This window comes from Dermacentor silvarum, chromosome 6 (genome assembly GCF_013339745.2).
Source record: "Dermacentor silvarum isolate Dsil-2018 chromosome 6, BIME_Dsil_1.4, whole genome shotgun sequence".
Taxonomy (NCBI): Eukaryota; Metazoa; Arthropoda; class Arachnida; order Ixodida; family Ixodidae; genus Dermacentor; species Dermacentor silvarum.
Genome location: NC_051159.1, coordinates 115,020,829 through 115,043,132, shown reverse-complemented (window position 1 = coordinate 115,043,132; position 22,304 = coordinate 115,020,829). Strand labels below are relative to the sequence as shown.

The 22,304-nt window shown below is 49.6% G+C and overlaps 1 protein-coding gene across 1 annotated transcript; it reads left to right on the top strand.

The window, feature by feature from the left end:
- Nucleotides 1–1,582: 1,582 nt before the first annotated feature.
- On the top strand, nt 1,583–17,030 carry LOC119455874 (uncharacterized). Its single transcript, XM_037717387.2, has 2 exons — nt 1,583–1,642; nt 16,454–17,030. The coding sequence occupies exons 1-2, from the start codon at nt 1,602–1,604 to the stop codon at nt 16,869–16,871; spliced, it is 459 nt and encodes a 152-aa protein (XP_037573315.1). The 5' UTR covers nt 1,583–1,601; the 3' UTR covers nt 16,872–17,030.
- Nucleotides 17,031–22,304: the final 5,274 nt, after the last annotated feature.

Below are 22,304 nucleotides of genomic sequence, written 5' to 3'. Positions count from 1 at the left end.
AAATGCAGCATGTCGCATCTCGACGCCGGCTGCAGCCGGGTCACGCCGATGAATGCCGGATACGTCGGCCACGCCTCGCACCGGACTATAGAGTGCTGAGCTTTCGCTGGCGTGGTGTCCCCAAGGTCGATCCACATAGGTCGCGAAGCTTCGGGCGAAAAGCAGTTCAGAACCAATTGTCACCGACATCAGCAAGGGTGTTATGGGAGCAGCGATTGAAGCGCGACTATGTTTGGAGGGAATAAACACTGGGAAAGAAAAAAAGCGTTTTTAAGTTAAAGCGAGACGCAGTTAGATTCATTCAACGAAAATTTAATTTCTATTCATTTTATATACGCATGGCGAGAAAAGATACAACTTTGTTTTACTTGATCATTATCATAAATACCTTTTTTTCAGGGCCCACCGTGAGAGCGCCCATCGATAGCGGCGGGCGTTGACGCCGCTATCACTTGCAATGCCATGCAACTCTGGAGTGCGTGAAAGGCGCGCTCGTAAGTTCACCTGTTACAATACGCCCCCCTCACATGTGTTGTGTTGCACGTCGACGTTTGTCTGAATTAGGTGACACGGTAGTTTTATTGTTTCTTAACCTGTGCAGTCAGAAGTAGTGAGTCGCGACCGTCAGATACTTGTTTACTTTAGTTGTTTTCGTGCGACTGCGCTGGCCGACGGCTTGGCGTCCGACGAAAGGACGAGCACTCTACGCAATCTATGCCCAAAGCGTTCGTCGACCTCCAAAGAAAGTTTGTTCTGTGCAGCGATGCGATTTCGACACCCGTACTTGCCCGTACGGCTGATATTATCCGGCATCGCTTTTCGCGCTGAAAACTCGGAGCGTCCATGAAGTTGAATGGCGGGGCATTTGAATATACAGCTCTAATGGCAGGCCTCCGAAAACAAAAATCGCGCCTATGAGAACAAAATGACGTCACTTCTGTTTGTGACAGTATGACGTCAAATTATTTTTTCTTCCGCCGGAAGTGTTCCCTCCTCACACAGATGGCGCTAAGCCCCATGAACCGCCGATAAACAATCATGTTTTGAACGTATGGGCTTCTATGGGAGCTTCGCTACCAGTTGTATTTACCTTGGTGTCCCCGTGCAGAGCGCCCTCGCGCGTCAACGCTACGTCGACTATAAAGTGGCCTTTAGAAGACTGCGCGCCGACCCCGAGTATCGTCCCGATACTCGGAGTCGGTTAAGTTTAGCTAAGAACCAGCCAAGCCAAACCAAGTTAAGCAAAGGAAAGCAAAGTTAAAGCTAAGGAAGGGCCACCACCATCTTCGCACCACTTAGTGTGACCCTGCCCCTAATTTTCTGACGCGGCTCAAATATTTTCCCTGCACGGGCGCCTTGTTGCCTAAACGCGCTGCTCTAATGTGTTTTAGTTCAGCATCAAGCCGCGTCATTTCAAGGGAGTACTTCTTTGCCGCTTGTGTTTTGTAGGCTTACTTGTCATCTTCTTTATTTTTTAATTAATAAACCACTCCCTGTAACAGCCCTGTTTCATGGCATTGGAAGTAGATATTATATTCAATTGAATTTCATTTTATTTAATTTCAGTGGTACGACAGGGCAGTTCTGCGCCGTCTGCGGCTATGGTTCCTGCCGCAGGAGGCGGTTCCGAGATGGGCCAATTGTGAGTAAAAGATTTGCCAAGCTTGGCCAACCTTGCGTCGTGTTGCGCAACTCACAAAATGGGCAACGCAACAGCGCGTACAATATTCTGGAGAAAACACAGCTTACTTATTTCTCCCGTTCTCCCTGTAGATGCGCACCACTTTCAGTATGTGTTCCCGCATGATAGTGCAAAGTATAAGACGAGAGCGCACTTCTTTGATGCCGGAGCTCAAACTGTTACGTTGTGGCACTCCTGGCAGTAGCGAAAGCGCATGTTTTAGGAAAGCAAAGGAGCATCATTTTGTGGTGATGAGTGTACGCCGCTTCCTACGGTTTGTTATGCTATACAGCGTGCTAAGAAAGTTGATTGCATAAGGCATATTGCGTTGTGTGGCGTACAGTACAAGCGAACCGGTGCTCACAAAGCTGTTGCGCAGCGTCGATTAGATACGGGCTCGTCTGTCCTGACCCCAAAAGCAACCAAGTGTGTGACGTTTCTTGTGCCATGTTTTGTGCGGGCGGAGCCCTGTGGACTGGTGATAGCCTTGTTCCTCGGCATAAACTTTGACTACCTTAGGATGTTTAACGCGCACCCGATACAACGGTACACTAGCGTTGTTGCATTCTTCCCCCATCGAAATGCGGCCGGCAGTCGAACACGTGACCCCGCGCTCAGCATCGAACCATCATTGCCATTCAGCCATCGCGACGGGTTAAGAAAAGCATCGCTGATCTTGTGATCCTCTAAGATGGCTTCTTCAGCGGTTTTCTTTGTTCTTTAGCTGACGCGCCTCATCTCCTAATAACACGGTAATTTGTGCGGATGATACTTTATCTAGTGTATTTAGTGCATAAAGTTCAAAAAGACACAAGGCTCCAAGCGCGTTAGAAACCCTGGCACAACGCCCGATAGCGCCCCGCGTCATGTATTTCTCATCGGGGGCAATGTCTGCTTCCTATGCCAATGAGATTCTGGCCACCGGCGGCGCTGTGGCTAAAGTACTGTACAGTTACTTGGCAGTCGTGCGGTCACGCTAGGCCGCCATGATACCGATTTTGATCCTGTCGGTGCCCCTGTCACACTGCAACCGAAGCCAAAAGTCTGAAAATAGATCACTGACGGCCATGTCGGCGGAGCGTCGGCTGGAAAGTACGTACATGCCGGCAGAGAATGGATCATTTATTGTTACCCTGCAACAACACGACCATGCACAACGGTTTAGCGTAGGAAATTCAAACACGGAGGCGCCTCCGAGGCGAAAGCTGGCCGCTGCGGATCGTCGTCCTGCACAGTCTCGTCCTATTTCTCCTATGATATATCTGCATTTGGTTTAGACTTGGGTAATAAAACTTCGACAACGGACTATTGGCGCCAGCTCGGTGCTGTTCTTAAGATCCGTTCTTACCCGCCGTGGTTAGCTGGCTTGGGTGCGCGAATAATGCGAAAAAAACCATTGCGTTGCACAGTCCCCCAATACGGCGCAGTCTCGTCGATCCGCTCTTGCTTTCTTGGGCCTAGCTCAGTTTCTCCTATGATAATATGCCGTTCTTGGTTCGTGGTTGTTTAATAAAACTTGTTGGGCAAGCTAAGCTATGGCGCCAGCGCGCGATTCCCGGTTATGGGTGCTGTGGGGGTCAGCTTCTGTCTTATGTAGAAAAAAAACCAGCAACACCCAGTCAGCTCAGGCGTTGCCTGGTTGTTTAGTGTGCTGCATAAGGTGGTCAAAGAGGGCGTGCTCAGAAGGCACGTAAAACCCCAGGTCAGGTATCGGTTTCTCCGAGCTTATCGATGGCAGGTTGTTCAAAACTAAGTGGATTAAAAAAGACCATGCTGGCTTATGATAATTATGTGCACGTTCACTGCAAATGAAAACCAGTCGTGGTATCCATTATTCTATGCTATATCCGCATTCTGCGCCGCGAGAAGGGGGCGGTTTATACTTTGCGTTGCTGTGGGGAGGAATTTTGGACATTTTTAGGGCATTTGCATCTTGATGGTGTGAAATGTTGTCATGAGATTTGTGATGAAAACCCACCAAGCTTTAAAGCGGCAGTATTGAAAATATCGTAGCATAGCTAAAACGGTTTTCTGCCTGTTGATGGTGCAGTGTTTCTCTGATTTCAATAGAACTTACAATACTTGGAAATCAAGCAGTCACTTTATTTGCGTAGCACAGACAAGACCATGACCGGTCGTGTAGTCACCATTACACGCACGGCGTACTGCCCTCCGGCTTCTCCGTCTCGCGCCAATCTCGGAAATGGAGTGACAGCCATCTTTACAGGCTGGCGCGGTTCGCGTGTTCCGGACAGCGGTTAGGGTCTAGATTTTTTTATATTCGGCAGCTGAGGGGAAGGTTGGACAGTTATTCATCTTTGCCAATGCCTTCGCCCCTGTGTTGTCAGACTAAAACGCCGACCCAACAGCAGCGTCACATCAGGGGAGCTTCGCGCCGATCCTCACTCTTCTTGCGTGCGTACTCAATGCGAACGACAATTTAAAATTTGGGCAGTTGGATATCTCGGAAGCACAGGACCACGCTAGAAGAATTATCCAAGTGAAACCTGTGTAGAAAACATGACTGCCTCTAACTTTTGAATACAAACTACACACTTTACTCAGTCAATAAGAAGTTTATATTTCAATTTTGGTTAATGACTGCTGACAGCGATAATGATCATCTCACCTTTGTGTCTCCGCCTGGCACATAACTGATTTTGCGCAGTTGGTCTGCATGTGCTTCCAAGTGCTGAACTTTAAGAAAGCCATAAAGCGTATTTGAACACCCGGTATATCTAGCATTTATTGTTCTTAAACATTAAAATTTGGAAAGATATTTTGCATGTTCGTTATAAATGCGTAAGCCCGGGTCGTTCTTTGGAGTTCTTGTGGGATACTTTGTTCCTTTAAGGAGATTCTTTGTGTTCAGCTGAGTGACAACCTTCGTTTGCTTTGGAGGACTAACTCCCGTATTCTCAAACAGCCCTGGACTCGAAGCTCTTACTCCACTCTACCTTGTTGAGCACAGCGCCGCTTCTCGACTGATAAAGACGCGACAATTCTCAAGAATTCCCGTGAATGATCATGAAGCTCAGTGACCACTTCTGTGGAGGGATGGCGGTTGCCATCTTCTCTCTTGAGTCGTAGTGGTGTGTTGACTAGAGGAACGTTCTTGAATCCGGGCGTAACGCTCCGCTCCAACGCAGCAACCACTACTCTGGTTCTTTATAATATGCGAATCACCGCGTATGAGGACTCACGACGCCACCTACAAGAATAACGATGTGGCGTAGTAGCCGAGAGCGCGAGCCAGCGTCTTCATGTTTTGTTTCCCACGCGACGTCATCCTTTTACACATGGCGCGCATCTGCTCCCGTTTCTCTAACCACGCGACGCCATCCTAGGCCCGCGCACTGGCGTTGGCCGCTGACGTCATGCTCCCCCACTTCGCAGCCGTGGCTCGAGGCTTTGCCCCGCTCCGCGAGAACGCCCACTCAGATAAACGGATCCGGTGGGCTTGAGCCTCCTATGCTTAATGTACGACAATATAACTGCGAAGTTACAATGAAAAACTTGTAGCGTACGAACGGCACTGTGCTCGTACTGGATATTGTCAACGTGTAACTGTGATCACAATGAGTGCTACAGTTAAAGAAAAGTTTCCTATGCGTAGTTCTTAGTTTAGCTGTTAGTTGTTATTATTTATATATGAACACTTCAGCGAGAAATCTCTTTCATTAAGCGGGTTGGTCGCGGAACCGATGCAGCAAATGAGGCAACCGTTGACACCCCAAGGGGAAACTAAGTTAATCAGGCGCGAAGGCGCTCGAGCGGACCTTGGCGTGCTTGGCAAAAGGGACGTCCCCTTGTTCATTCGACGCTACCGACGGGACGAGTAAGGCACGGCAGGTGCCAGGAGGTCCAAGGTGTTCATGAGAAAAAATAACTACGGCAACTTCGCAACACCACACTCCTACGGAATACAACTAAGCTTGTGAGCGAGCTAGCTTTACTTCTACATGGCTGATACGACTGGTACTCGCGAAAAATACTTTTGAAGAATGCTGGTGGCCATATTTTTTTTGCGACAGGGCCATATCCCTGTCAGCGAGGGGGCGATGCAGAAATCTGAGGGGGGGGGGGGTCAGGACATCCGGACGTCCCCCCTGGATCCGCGCCTGTGGGTGCACACTCTTGGTACGAAGAACCGAGGTACATGTCCTAGCTGTATGGGTTTGACAGTTTGTGTCCTGTATACGGTATTCCATCAATGCTTGAAAAAAAATTGGAGGACGCTTAAGCTTCGCTTTTAAGAGCGGAACGTGATAGCGTTATTGGGACCCGTTCGCATCGCATTGTTCGCATCCGGCAAGTAGGCTTCATTCACTGCAACACAGAACGTGGGAAAGCCAGCTTACAAAGACCGAGCTTACATCGATACCCTTAAAGTCGGCTTCACTTTTAAACAGAAATGCGTTGCTGGGCAGACGTTTTTCCAGGGGCAATATAAGTGGTCGCATATTAAAATGTGAAGGCCCTAGCACCTTGTTTTATTATTTTATTAATTGTTTGCTATTGCCCCGACGCGCGTGCGTGTCCAAAACACATTAGCAGGCGAAGTCCCAATTTGACCTGCCGTATGGAGTCTACATGTACGCGCTGTTTTAGGGTGGTGACAACTCCAAAATTTTGAGCGCTATTTACCGCCAAATTTGGTGAGCAGCCATTTTGATTCCCATTTTCGCTAGAAGTCGCGGCGCATACCTGCTTTCTTTTTGTCCCGCTCTGATGTACCCATTTTAGCGCGATGTATTAAATTTCTTTAATTTAGTTTTGCACCAATGCGCACACGAAAGATGCATACAACTTTAATATACTAGTTGCATTTTCCTTTTATTTTAAGACATCAAACTTATTTTTTTTTTTGGCACGGTGGCGTGCTCGTGGTAGTATTTTCTCACGCCAAGATTGTGAACTGCATTAAACATTGTCGTCACCTTCCACTTGTAAACACTATATAAAGGGTGTTTTTCGAAGTGTGCTGTAATAAAAACTGTGCTTACAAGCCTGTTTAACTAAAACGTGGACGTGCCATGCACTGCTCTCAGGCACGCTATGGGTCTCATGGCTGCTGAGGCCAAAGTTTATTTTAAAAAAATGTGGTTGATCCCTCTTATATAGGAATCGGTATAGAACACGAAAGTGAAACGTGTCTTCACAGAAGTAGTGTAATGTTTATTGCACATTGATATTTAATGTCTATTGGTGTTTTGTGGCTAAAGCGCCCTTAGGCGTTGATGCACCCACGCTGACGCCTGGTGGCACGTCTCCTCCATCCCGACTACCAACGTCGATGACCATGAGCAACCGTCGTGCATATGGAAGCTGCACTACGCTGCACACGCTAGCACAACGCGAAAGACGAAGCACGTAACTGACACACTAATACAACGCGCAAGACAAAGCACGTAACTGAATCGTCACCGAGTCAAATCAGCGCGTACAGCGCGTCGTAATTGCAGCCTCCGCGATCAACTTCAGAAACATTTTCAGAGCTAATTGCGGAGGCCACGCTCCGCTGTGCTGAGTACGGTGAACGCCACTACCAACGCCACCTAGGTGGCGTTGGTAGCGCTTCTTGATGCCAGCGTCCCTTCGAATGCTGGCATCGAGGCGTCGTAGTGCTGAGACCACCGAAGCGTTCACTGTCGGTGCGCGTTAGTGTCATATGCAGTACTTCTCTTTTCTGCTCGTAGGCGGCGGCACCGCCCCGAGCAAGAGCGCGGGTACACGGAGGAGTGTTAGATATATAAGGCGCGTCTGTGTAGCTCTCTGCAAATGCGTTTGTGGCGCAATGGGTTAAACGCTCGGCGATCTATCGTCGCGGACCGAGAGGTCGTGGGTTCGATTTCGAAATTTTGCATGTTTGTGGAACTTTTTCTTCTGGTTTCTTTCTTTGTATTATGTTCTATGACGTATTTCCGTGACGGAAATACGTCAGTGAAGTCTTGGTGGACCCCGGCATAAAACACTTTCGTGTTAAAATTGAATTAGTTTCACGGCACGCCGCTGTAGGTCTGGTAGAAATGCTGCAAAAGGGGTTTGTGTTTGAGTTTCCTCGTAGCAGAAGTATGTTTTCTCGCACATTCCAATGCGCGGCTGCTATTGGTCGCTGTGGCGGCTGCATCGCGGCCGCCGCGGGGTGCCGCCACGAGTCCACTGGCTGCTCGCAGTGGACGACTGCGTTTGGCCAGTGGCGCACCGACGGGGGATTCGGGGGTTGTAAGCCCCCCCTCCCCCCCCCCCCTGAGGCCGATTTAACCTCCCCTTTTGTTTAACCCCTTTTCTTTCCTTACACATTTGAGTACTGCAACTAAGATGTAAGATGTGCAATCGTCTGCCCACTCGCAAAAGCGCATTTTTTTACAATTTCCCGTGAAGAAATCGAAATTAGTGCTGCTTAGATGGTATTGGCAAACTGTCAACCGCCCCCCCCCCCCCCCCTGGCAGAGATCCTGGGTGCGCTACTGCGTTTGGCTTACGTTTAGCGCGTCGTAGGCACCAAAATCGGAAGTCCTGGCGTGTACGTTAAAGACGAAGCCCGGTATCCCCGAAACCGGGCCGACGATGGTGGTGTCGGCGGTGGTGTCTTCGCAATGGCGGTCATAGACACGAAAGGAAAAACCGTGACGGCGGGCTCCGTCAGGACCAGATCGTCGGAGGCAGCGGAAGAAATGCCAATCGCATTGGCGTAATCAACGGTTGGAATCGAGACAGAATAAATAATCAGCGACTCCAAGATGACCATTAGGAACTTCACAAAGGGCTGGGTCTCCACGGAGGCGGTAAAATCCTGAACCGCAGAGCAGGAGACTTCAAGAATGGCAAAATCACACTCAAATACCTCAAATGGATTCCGGCACACATGAGAGAAGTAACCACAGAAGACCCGAGCACCCCTCCCAACCTCAACGAGAAGGCCCACCGAGCCGCGCGAGAACTAACCCACCGCAGTTCGGACAGTGACGGCCCGACACCCCGCACCCCTCGCGGAGGGGGTGAGGACTGCGCCGGAGGCGGCGACGACGAAGTAGCGATACAGGACGACAGAGACAGACTAGTCACGTACCACGACATATTGACACAATATAAGAAACGAAGAGAAGCATACCCACAACCGCACAAACAACTAGACAGATCTCAAGAAACAGATTGGAGAAGGTTGCAAACCAGAACCTTCAGAAACCCCGTACACTTAAACAGAGTAAATTCTACACAATACCCAGAAGCGAGCTGCAAGCTCTGCAAGCACGAACACGCAGACATGGCACACGTCTTATGGAAATGCACAGAGATCAGACCAATATACAGAGAAGACAACATAGAACCGGACCTTCTCGAGGAGCGGTGGCTAAGCGCTCTGACAAATCTACATGACCAACTATGGGCAATCCAGCGGGCCCGGGCAGCGGTGGAAAGGCTATGCCTCACCGCACATAATACCCGGGAGGCCTGAGCCCGGGCCGGCAACTTCGCAGGTGCTTTTATCAATAAAGTTTTTCCGTCCGTCCCGTACGTTAACATCCAAAATGAAATTTGAACTGCGCGCCACGGTGACATTACGAAGGCAGAGCGTTGTGGCCCCGCCCCACTCCGCTGTAGCCTTCGCAGTGCAAGGCATTGAAGGAGGAAGGGGAGCACAGCGGAGGCAGTGTTTGATTGCCAATAACTCCGCTTCTGCTGAATGCATTGAAGTACTTTTCGCGGCAAAATATTTCTGAAATCATAACTGTTACTGTTACTGTCATCATAATCATCAGCCTATTTTATGTCCACTGCAGGACGAAGGCCTCTCCCTGCGATCTCCAATTACCCCTGTCTTGCGCTAGCGTATTCCAACTTGCGCCTGCAAATTTCCTAACTTCATCATCTCATCTGGTTTTCTGCCGACCTCGACTGCGCTTCTCTTGTCTTGGTATCCATTCTGCAACCTGTAACCTGTAATCTGTAATCTGTGTAATATTCTGTAATCCATCCTGTAAGTTACTGTATATGCTACCAAAAAATGTCACAGTTTCGCCCTAAGGGCGAAACAATGAATGCGATAGCAACACAGCAATGTCATACGAAGTAAGGTGAGCGGCTTTGGTAGCAATATGAATTGTAGTAAACATGAGCTGATTAAGTAAGCAGGTGTGCTGCGGCGTAAGTAGACCGACATGAAGAGAGACTCGATGACCACGAGAAGGCGCGTGTGAAACGGTGGTGTGGATGAGAAGCGCTTCCCGTGGGCACGCGTGCGAAGGGACACACCTGTAGCGCTGCACTGCCGATCCGGGCAGCATTGCATGTGTAGCGTGCGTTGGAAAATGTGGCCTGACTATTACTAACTGAATGAGCAAGCGTGGTGTGAGCGCGCACAAACAAACATGAATAGATCACACTGAATGACTGCAGACAACGACTGTCAAAACGCTGGCAGCAAGCGCATACGCCGCAGCGGGCGAAGGTAAAGCTTTAGGCGAAGCTGCGTGCGGTCTATCGCTTCAACGGAAACTGAGCGGCGAATGCACAGCGCATAGAAAGGTCAGAGCGGTGTGGAGATAAGAGACGGTGCGGGCGAGCGACGAGCGCGGTTGTTGGCAGAGTAGAAGTGCGCCCCCCCCCCCCCCCCCCCCCCCCCCACGCTCCCTCCGGCGCTGGCTTCCCGCTTCCTTGCTTGCGCGTGGGAGATTGAGTGCGTTCGCTCTCCGTGATAGCGCGCTTCCCCACACGCTTCCGCTCGGACATACGGCACGCGGCGAAGATTTAATCTATACGGAACCTCACGGCGTTGGCGACGCCGACGACAGAAATCCGGTTGAAGTGTCCATGTAATTGCTATCGCAATACAAAAAGCCGGTAGGGTCAGCGCTTAAAGTTTTTTTTGCCAGGGGCTTTACCAGCGCTCGCTAGCGCGCGCCGAGCGCCGGGGCGGAGTAGTAGCAGACGACGCGGGGCATGCACCACCCTTATGAATCTATGCGCATGCTCCGCGCTTTCAGGCATATCAAATCAGGCATATCAAATCAAATCAGTTTATTATTATTATTACATCGTATGTTAATGACAGCATATAAAATATACAGACGAGGGTCCCAAAGTACAAGACTGCAACGGGACCCTCGATCTTGCCAGCAATTAGCGCTCCGCGGACCGCCGGCCACGCGCTAGCGTGTTCCCTAAGGGCCGTTTATAATCCGACGTAATGCGAGCGCGCGCGCACGCTACGTCACGTTGGCGAAAACGAACCCCTCTATGGGCTTCTTGCGTTGGAGTTTGAGGTATAGTAGCGGCGCCTGGTGGCGGCGAAAAACGTCATCTGGGTAGTACCAGCTTGGATAGTATTGAGCCCTCGCTGTGGCGAAGCACGTTTCTAGTCCGCGTTTTGCGTCGATTCGCACTTTTTTCTGCCCTGTTTCGAGTGCGAAAAGGCTCGTCACTTCTCACAGACCATGGCGACCAGGCTGCGAGCTGGCCGCAGCCTATATTTATACGAAGACGGACTCTCCGTGTGCCATGGGACGTAATGCTGGAAGCAGAAGACATCGGTGACGCCGATCCGGAGAGACCTAGCTCAGCCTCGAAAAAGCGTCACCGTCGTTACTGCTGCGTCGTAGGCTGCCATGAACAAGAAGGCCTGAATCCCAACATCAGATTCCACCGTTTTCCTTCAAGGCCTCACGAAGTGGAGCGTCGGGCGCGCTGGATAACTGCAATTCGTCGCGCTGGGTAAGCGAAATGGAAGATCGACATAGCAGCAGGCATGGCTGGTGATTCACGATTCGAGACTCGGCCACAGCGACAATTAACAATTCGACCGGTGCGAAGTGGTGAAGTGACCAGGTGTGTGCAAATGACCACAAATGGTCGGGTTGATTCGGTGACAATTCACTACCTCACTACGAGCAGCACAGGTTAGAGTTGAATGTGCTCATCCTTGACCTAGCCAGCACGTTGAGGCAGCACAGCAAGGTAGTATTGATTACGGTACATCGATGTTCGAGCGCTGTCATTAAAAGCTATATCAAGCGAGCAGCGCACGAGTTCGCGCTGCAGCGCGATTCGCACGTACGTACGTTACTGCGAGCTTATATGCATTGCATCAGTTATTTATCAATTGCTAAAGGGACAGATGACCGCTACTACAGCGCAGGCATAATTCCTTGTCTAGCGACATGCAGTCAACAAAGATTGCAGGAGACACGCCGTTTCGCGGCATGTCGAAAGACCGCTGCCGTCGCGGCGCGTACGATCGTGCGCTCGAGCAGTTCCGTACACATGTCTGCTTATCGCTGCTGGGAATTCATTCGTAGAAAGCATTTCCTCGCGTTTGTGCGCCTGATTCTAGCAGCGTGCAAACCTTACCTGAAGTTCAACTTCGCACGTGCGTGACTCGCTTCACTTGCGATTGATCCGCGCTAAAACTTCGCCGCTTATTTCTTGAACGGCGTACACGTATTCGGCGTTTCATAATTACTTGCCTTTACGCAGCATGCCACCCACGGAAAAATCTTCGGCGCCCGATATTCGCTGCAAGCCGTGGTACAACACAACCGAAAGTGGCGGGTCCATTTTGTAAACGTGCTTCCCGAAGCAGACGACCGAGCTTGGTACTTCCCAGTTTCGGATTGAGGGCGTATTTTAGCACCATTTTTGCAGCGCCCCCTGGGCAACGCAAGAGCCCCATAGTCGAGCGCACCGGCGCAGCCAACGTAACCGACGGCTTCCGACGCGCCCCGACGGGCCCCGGCGGCAACACTCCAATTGGCCCGGCGCTGAATTGGCTCCTGACACATTCGCGTAGAGTACACTCTACATTCGCGCGTTGGTCGCGTCGACTGAGCCGACCCACAATGCATTTCGCGCGAAGAAATAAAGGCGCCCACGCCGCTTCGCCGATGGTTTAAAGCGGCGCGCGGGCTTGGGATCGTTCTGCGCATGCTCCTAAGATAACAGATGGCGTTTCGGCTGGCGCAGCGCAACCGGCGTAGCGTGGCTGGCCGCGAACGACGCTGGCCCGCACGCCGATAACGTCGGGCTATAAACGGGCCTTTAAAGAGTGGACCGTACTCTACATGGTAACATAACAATGCCGATGGTGCTTTCGTCGGGCGACGCAAGTGCAGTACACTAGCACCACTTAGAGCACTGCTACAACAGCGGGCTCGCCGCAGATAACAGCTGGACGTGTACCCGTATATAGCGGTGGTGCACAATGGTGTTTGCGCTGCTCTATTATATTACAACATAGCGTATTTACCTTCATAATGAACGCACTCGCATAATGAACGCACCCCCAACTTTAGTCGTCAAAATTTGGATTTTCTTTCTCCCGCGTAATAAACGCACCCTGAACTTGCTGCCGTGAAGTAGGAGACACACAGTACGATTCGGCGTCCGATCTAGCGTCCGGCGGTTACGATTGTATCGGACGCCGTATCGGACGCCGAACTGTACCGTGTGTCTCCTACATTTATTGCCATAGCAATCATATGGACACTCCAGGAGCATTTTATTGCGATAGCAATTATATGGACACTCCAAAGCAGATTTCTGCCGTCGGCGTCGCCGTCGCCGTGAGGTTCCGTATGACGTCAATGGAGATGAAATCGTCGCCGCGCGCCGAACGCTGTATGTGCGAGTGAAAGTGTGCGAGGGACGCGCGCTTTCACGGGGAGGGAACCCACGGCGGAGAACAAACGCGCGTTCTGCGCCGTGCTCCCTTAAGGGCTGCAGAAGTAGGCGTCTCTTTCCTCCTTTACAATCACCATATATGTAGAGCAAACGCGCCTTCTTCCGACGCGCGAAATGCCGTGAGCGGGATGGGGGGAGGGAGGGGGAGGGAAGAGAAGCGACGTTTAGCTGCAGCACCAAGTGCCTATTTATATCAGAGGCTCCGGCAAAGTCACCAACCCCGCACGCATTTTGTGCGAACGCGGGCAAAACGCCGACGGCGTCGACAACAGTTCTGCGTGTTGCCGGTGCTGCTGCATGTCCAAGTTTATACAGCTGATAAAGCTACTATCATTACTCCGTATTACTCTACAAATATTATTACTCCGTATTACTCCGTATCATTACTCTACAAATTTGCTATCGCAATTGATGCTTCGCCTTTCAGGTGAAACTGTGACAACTTTTTTTTTTGCCGTCGACGCCGACGATCGCGGCTCTATCTCCCGCGTTCGAGAGAGGAAAGCGGGGAGGAAACGCGCCATATTTCGTCGCGCGCATGGCGCCGGTGGGAGGGGAGGGAGCAAGGCGGCGAAGCAACTGCACATTGCACAGCCGCGCGCCCCCTGTCTTGAAAGCGATCTGCGTCGGGGGCTGAGTTTAGGTGCGACAGCGGCTTATAGCTTTGTGCATGCTCCGTTATCGCCGCCCAATTTGCGTTGAAGCGATACACTGTACACAGCACGAAGGTCACTTCGCTCGCTGTTGCTGCCGCACTTCCTAAGGCCAGTGTTTCCACAGCGAGTGTCCGCGGTCATCGAGTGTGATTGGTTCATGTTTGCCTGCGCGCGCTGACACCATGCTGGTTAAATTTCTTTGAAAGTTTATACGGTCGTTAAAACGACTAACCTTATTTCGTATAGCTGTCCACGCATTTGCTATCGCAGTCTGTGGTGCGCCTTTCCGGCGAAACTGTGACTTTTTTAGAGGTGGCCGCGGGAAAAGAATCGATCAAAGTTTTACCCCGCATAATAAACGCACCCCCCAACTTCGTGCATATTTTTCGGGGGAAAAAGTACGTTCAATATGCGAGTAAATATGGCATACCTAAACACAAACTTCTTTACATGTGCTTGAATGCTTGAACCTTATTTTGCATTTCTAGCCCTTAAATGAACTGACAACTGGCCAAAATGTGTTGTGAGCCGTTGATGGAAATAAAATTATCATAATTTATAGTGATAGAATCCACCATGCTGTTCGCGATTTAAGTAAGAATTATAATTTTAAATTGGCAAGGAAAGTTTCAGAAACCAGTTAGTGCGCGGCCTGGCGATGAAACCTTGGTACTCCGATGTAGTTTATGAGATTACTGTATACGTAAGTAGGCTGTTATTAAGCACAGCATACTTATTGCTTGAATTTGCAGTTCGTGTATTATTAGACGCTTGCGCTTTATTCTATGCGTATTACGACGCAAAGAAAGCCCACGCTCACGAGTGGTACATGCGTCCCACACTGCACAGCGGCGCGCATGCTGTGGTACGCGCCCGAGTTTGCAAGTACCGAGAGTTGCGTGATCTCCCTGTCAGATACAAAATGCCATCGACTAGTTGTGCCGTAAATGGGTGCCATCACTACAATATTTGCGCACGCGTGGCTACGGCAACACGCTGCGTATCACCTGTAAAAGCGTTGTTTCACTTTCAAGTACCTAACTTGGCTTGGTTAAAAAACACTCTTTACTGGTTAATGACCAAGGCAGTTGGACAGGAAACCACGAAAACACGTAGATATTATTGCAGAAATAATTTATCACTTCGGAAAATATGAATCGCAGGACATCAGCTTTCTAAACAATAAAAGACTTAATTTCTCACTGATACAGCCGCACTTGTCGTCTAACTCCCACCAATGCCGGCGTACTCGTATAATCCCTATCGCGCTCACGCACCTGTCACTGTTTTCAGCATGCTTCCATTGATCGACTACATCCTCAGTGCAAATCGCAAATTCTGACAAAAATTGTTCCTCGGCGTTTTCCGAGTTACTGCCACTTCATGATTAAGCACTCTGACCGCTAAGTTTTGTATTCAGTAAAAAACGTAGGTACCATGAAATTGTTTTTCAGTCCATTTAACACACCTCTTACGAAACTAAAAGGAATTCTTAACAAGTGAAAACGTGTTCAAAAGAGGATCCTTGTAAAGTTGCGTTTTCGCTTCGAAATCACTAATTCAACTGAGCGCACTTGAATTAATCGTCATATAAATTACCTCTCGCAATTATACACTTTACCGTTCTTGGCGATGTTGATTTTTATATGCAGCAATATGCCATACAAGCACGATGCCTACGTGAGCATGAACCAATGTGGGCCAGGTATGGATGAAAGATCATAGCATGCCTCAATCAATTTTTATTGCGATAGCAATTATATGGACACTTCAACCGGATTTCTGCCGTCGCCGTGAGGTTCCGTATAGATTCCAAGGGCGGTAAAATCGTCGCCGCGCGCCGTATGCGCGAGCGAAAGCGCGCGGGAGACGCGCGCTATCACGGAGGGCGAACGCTCGGCGGAAAGCAAACGTGACCGTCGCGCGAAAGACCGTGGGGGCAAGGGAGGGAGGGAGGGAGGTGGGGCGGCGCTGTGCTCTGGCACCAAAGGCGTATCTTCCCACTCTATCTCCCACGCGAAAGCAACAAAGCGGGAAGAGGGGGGGGGGGGCAGCTTCTCCTCTGCCAACAATTCCTTTGCGCTTTGCCCGGGGATGCCGGTCGTCCGCACCGTCTCTTATCTCCACACGGCTCTGACTTTTGTATGCGCTGTGCATTCGCCGCTCAGTTTCCGTTGAAGCGATAGACCGCGCGAACCTTCGCTTGCTGCCAGCGTTTTGACGGTCGTTGGCTGCGGTAATTCAGTGTGATCTATTCATGTTTGCTTGTGCGCGCTGACACCACGATTGTTAATTCAGTTAGTAAGCCAATGTGTCCAAGTTTATGCAGCCTATAAAACTACTATCCCTACTCCGAATAGTTCTCTACTAATTTGCTATCGCAATCGATGCTTCGCCTTTCGGGCGAAACTGCGACATTTTTTCCCTCTCTTTTCAGGTTCATGATGGCTTTAGAAATGCAGCGGCAGGGGAATCAGCAGAACTGGCAGATGATGAAGGCGATGCAGGAGACGCAGAAAGAATTCCTTGGGGAGGTCTCGACAATGATGAAGGAGACATCTTCGGTGGTCAAGGACACGCTGGAAACGATGACCAAGCAGACTACAGAGCAGGCAAACATGCACCGGGAGACACTTACGGCCATGCAGAATAACACGGCGGCCGCGAGCAGGATGAACTCAGAGACGCTGCTCGCGGTGCAGCAGAGCATGAATGAGACGCGCAAGATGAATTCGGAGACGATCAAAATGGTCAGTCAAAGCATGGCCAATATGCTCGAAGCACAGCGAAAGAGCGCCAGAGAGATAGAAGAAATGATTAAGGAATCCCACCAAAATGGATGCGTCATCTCTTGATCGTACGGTGGGAGCAAATAAATATGGCAGACAGCAACTTTCCCACCTTTGCCGAACAGTAGCCTATAAGATGCGCCCAGTAACACATCTATTTTTCGAAGCTGACAACACTCATAAGTCCAGTGCGATGATTTTCAATAAACATATATCCGCAAAAAAAAAAAAGGCCACAGACCTGCGCGGCACACGCAGCAGTCGCAGCGTAAGCTGGATGAGCGGCTCCATAGGAGCTCCATTTTCGGCACCACGCACTACAGCGTGTTCGCGGAGAAGTGTTTTCGTGTCATTTTCATGAGAACGTTCTGAAATGTCCGCCCGGCGTCGACGACAAGCTGCGGCTTGTGCTGGCATCGCCTTTGAAACGGGGTGGTGACAAATAGTAACGTAGCCTGCTTGAGTTAACCAGGCAACGTACATGCAGCATGAAACTCCTATATGCAACTGCTGCATGTCGGGACACCTGGTGGAGCATAACGGAACGCGGGTGCAAAGTTTGTACGTATCGACGCTACGCGGTGCGCGTGTCACACCGCGTGTCAAATGGCACGATACGATGATAATGATGATGATGATTTACATGACATTCCCTTTGAAACGGAACGGTGACAAACAGTCACCTAGCCAGCTTGAATTAACCAGGTATGTCTACATATTTTTCATTAGAGCAAAATATTAATACATGTCCATAATCTTTTTTTCTTCAAGACTTCTCTATCTACCTTTTATCGCTTCCTATGCAACTGCTACATGGCGTGCCACCTGGTGTAATAATATGCAACTGCAATGCAAAGGGCGCATGTATAGACGCTAGGCGGCGTGCATCTCGCATCGCAATACAAGTGGCACGATACGACGCTAATGATGATGATGATTTATTGGCATCCCCTTTGAAACGCGGTGGTGACATAATCACATAGCCAGCTAGGGTTAAACAGCTGCACAGTATACAGAGTTTCCCAACTATCATGTACCACGATTAAAAAATATGCAAATTCCACGTAGCTGGACAGAACCAAGCTTATGTTGTTTGCCGTCGCTTGGAGAAACTCAAATTATTTTTGTATTGCGCCTAATTACATAATTAGTATTAATTAATCAACTTCCCAAATATAATTAGATGAAACGTGTCAATGAGAAAATTGTAAAGCAACATGAAAAATTCCCGATACAGCTTTCTGTTGCTCAATACGTGCGACATAAAAGTATTTTTCCGAGCGTGAAAGCCTGCTTCAAACCAACACTTACCCCTCGTTACACCTTTACAACAAGATTTACCCAGACATTTACCCCAATCCCACGTGCCATATCTGCAAGACCCAGCCAGCCACACTTACACACATGCTTTGGGACTGTACACAACAATACCACGACACTAACCCGACGACCCTCTCGTCGAGATGGCACGCTGCCCTGCGTAGCTCCAACCTCGACGACAAACTCTGGGCGACCCAGCAAGCCTGCGAGGCGGCGAAGAGGCAACACCTCGACGTCCCCACGTGGGAGGCCTAGGCCAAGCCACCACCTCTTGCTGGTTTTAATAAAGTTTATTGAGTCAGTCAGCGTGAAAGAAGCCCGCGAATACGCGCAAAGTGCCTCGTGTACCCGCGGTGGTTGTTTAGTGGCTATGATGTTGGAGTGCTAAACACGAGGTCGCGGGATGGAATAGGGGTGGTCGATTATATTTTTATTCGATTAACGATTAATTATTCATCATTTTAGTCTTGAATCGAATAATCGCTTTCGATGCAGTGTTTTTCATCGATTAATCGATTAATAGAAATTTTTCATAGGAATTTTCATAGAAATTTTTACAATTCCCTCATAGTTTGGATAATCTCTGGCACGGAGTAGCGGGCTCTCCGGTCAAAGGCAAATACCTCCTGGCCAATGAGCCCGCAATCTCCATCGCGGAACCTTTATTTCTTTCTGCGTGGAGAATCTTATCCACCGCACGGCTCCGATTGGACTTGTACTTGTTCCCATGAAGTAAATGCCTGAGGAGGTTCTATTTCCCTCCAATTCTCATCTGTCCGTCCTCCATGTTACAAACCTCGTCCCAATGCTGTTTCTCTAGCGTTTGGCAGTATTCGGTAATCTCTCGGTTCAATTCCACGATGCGTTTGCGAAGCCTCCGATTAAGTTTTTGGATTTTCCACCTGGAAAGTAGAGATTCTTTGGCATCTATGAGATGAGCTAACTTGCTATCCATTTTGTCTACGGCAAGGTTCGTTTGGATGGACTCGGTGGCCGTTTTCGACGTTGCAGATGGCCTAGGATAGCCATCCATCAAAGTCGGACAGGCCTTCGTCAAAAACGCTCTCCGATCTGATTTTACGAAGTAGATCCCAATCCGTGAAAGCGAACGTTCTGGGGGGTTTGCCTTGTAATTGGATAGTCGTGCTGAGTATGCAGTGATCACTGCCAAAATCAATGCCGACATTAACCCACGAAACTTCCCCCTCGGAGCCCACAAAAGTGAGATCCGGAGTGGAATCACGCGAACATGAATTGCCTGTTCTGGTAGGAAAAGTGGGTCCGTGACCAACGTAAGATTGAGATCTGAAGCCGTTTGCCAGAGGTCGGTCCCCTTGGACTCGGTACGAGGGTAACCTCACGCGTGGTGTGGTGCATTAAAGCCCCCGGCGACCACGATGGGTGCTCTCTCTTTCCGTGCCATGGAGACCTCTTTAGAAAGAATTGTATGGAATCGGTGATGCCTGCCATTCGGCGAACTATATAGATGTGGAGTAGAAAGAAACTGTTTCTAAGGCCACCACTTGGAATAATTTCGACAAAGGAGTGTTCTATTGTGCTGCGCCTCATGTGTAGATCGTGTTCTATGAATGTGTGTTTTTTGGCTACCAGTGTACAGATGCCCCTGCCTTCCTCACTCTTGACAACGTGAGATGTGTACCCTGGAAGGGTGACTCTGTCCGTGAGTGTCTCTTGCAGTAGAATGACCTGTGGCTTATCGACCCGGGATCTGAGAAACTGCTGAAGGACCGCCCTTTTCTGAAGGAAGCCTCAGCAGTTCCACTGCCAGATCGAGAAATTTTCAACGTTACCTTTCGCAGCCATCGCCGGAAATTGCAACTACCTTAACCTGCGATTTATTACCAGGCGTCGCCATACAGGCTGCCTTGCTCTTAAATCTGTGGTTTTGCACTGTCCGTCTGGATCTTTACCACATCCTTCTTCAATTTGGCCATCCTAGTGTTAAGAGACGCAACCGCTACCCCAGGTGGTCAAAATTAACCGGAGCCCTTTACTACGGCACGCCTCATAATCAGAACTGGTTTTGGCACGTAAAAGCCCAGAAAGAAGAAGATGCTTGCTTAAAAGGTTAGTGTACTTCTGCTAATTAGCAGCTTTTCCGTCACCATTTGTTGAAGAAAAGTGTTAAGCCTTAATTAAATAAAACGTGGTAAAAAGAGGGCTAGCCCCTTGAAACTCTTACACTCATTCCTATAGTCATATACACTAGGCTTAAAAATTTAATTGAAGACATGTATGGGCTTGTTCCTGGCCACAATTTTGGGCTTCCGCAACTGCCTCTCGACACAAGACGCTTTCCTCTACTCAACCTAAGGTTGGGGAGCACCTGTTGCTAGCTCTTGACCTAAAGGGCGCCTTTGACAGTATGTAACATGAAGCTATACTTTCCGAGCTCAATAGCCTGCGGAGAAAAGGTCTTTAATTACATAAGAGCATTCTTCAGCGGGAGCAAGGCTACGATAGGAATATCGCAAGTCAAATTCGATCCGTTTCAAATGCCAAACAAAGGTACACCTCAAGGAGTGTGATCTCACCTCTGCTTTTTAACATCACCATGTGTAGACTTGCGCGAACGCTGGACGGTGTCCCGCAACTGGGTTACACCCTTTACGCGGACGATATAACCCTATGGGTCACGCGCGGGTCCTTAGCAAATAAGGAGCAGACCCTCAAAGAGGCGGCCACTGCAGTTGAAAACTTTGCCATAGCCAGCGGTCTCTGCTGTGCTCCCGAAAAATCAGAAATAATACGCATCCACGGGAAACGATATAAAAGTAATGGGAACATAGAAGTTCGAATCGAAAATCAGCAAATCAAAGAGGTCACCGTTGCTCGGATCCTGGGTTCAGAGCAACGGCAGCGCCAGCCACACCATCAATTTATTCAAGTCGGCAACAAAAGTGGCAAGTATTATTCAAAGAATCACCTTTCACAAAAAAAAAAAACGAAAGAAAGCGACACTGTACGTTTAGTACAGGCGCTCGTAATCAGCAAACTAACATACAGCCTCCATTTTCACACACTCAACAAGAGTGAGGAGGAGCTGGTTGATTCTATTATAAAAGGGGGGGGGGGGGGGGGGGGGGGGGGGCTACAAGGTGGCTTTGGGCTTACCGGTAAGCACCCCGACAGACAAGCTCCTTGGGCTTGGTGTATACAACACATACGCCGAGCTCAGGGCGGCAACTTTAATTTCACAAAGAAACCGACTTAGCCAGACTAGATCTGGCAGGGAGATCCTGGTGAGGGCGGGTATTCCACCACACCCACTAAACATAGACGAGGTGCTGGTGGATATTCCCGGTCCCATCCGAAGGAGGATTTCAGTCTCTCCTGTCCCGAGAAATGTGCACGAAGACAGAAACAAAAAGAGAAAGGGTGAAATGGCTAGGTAAACTAGTCAGAAATAACGAAAATACCATTTATGTTGATGTCTCTAAATAGAACTGGAAGCGTGCAGTAGTCGCTGTCATAGGCAATGACAATACCAGTATAATCTCAAGCGGCTCCCTGATCACGTCCTCGGTTGCCAAGGCAGAATGCTCCGCCATCGCCCTGGCAATCAAGGACCGAGAACGGCCACGGGGAGTCATTACAACACCGTCATTTAGATTATCAGGAGACATGTCGCTTCTTTATGAACGGCCGTCTCTCTTTCAAGGTTAGCAGAGCCTCCTGGGAAGTAACTTAAGAATACATACAGAATGGTCTGGTGCCCGGACACGCAGGCCTAGAGGGAAATGAGAAGGCTGACGCTAGAGCTCGGGAGCTCACGAACCAAGCGGAGGAGCCCACGCCCTTTCATTCACAACAACCCCCACGCCCACGAAAGCCATCGCGAGCGAGGAGAAGGATAAAGACCCGGCATGCATGGCACCACGCGATATTCTTTCTCACCGGCGAGGCATGCGGCAAAAAACTGCGCCCTCCCACAATCTTTGGAATGGGAAGACGCAATAGATCTCCGCAGGATTCAACTGGGGTCTACCCAAAATTTATTCAGATTAAGCAAAATTTTCCCAACGACGTATGGGCATGCCTGTCCGTGGTGTAGCGACTCACCGCCGTATTTGTACCACATCTCATGGGGATGCCAAAATAGACCGCCAATTTTAAATGCCTACTTAGCTAGGCTAAACTAACACCGAGCAATGGGAG

Bases quoted from the DNA above. Each gene is read 5' to 3' on its own strand.
- LOC119455874 (XM_037717387.2), top strand. From the start codon at position 1,602: ATGGTTCCTGCCGCAGGAGGCGGTTCCGAGATGGGCCAATT. The intron at 1,643-16,453 runs GTGAGTAAAAGA...CTCTCTTTTCAG, and splicing joins GGTTCCGAGATGGGCCAATT to GTTCATGATGGCTTTAGAAA.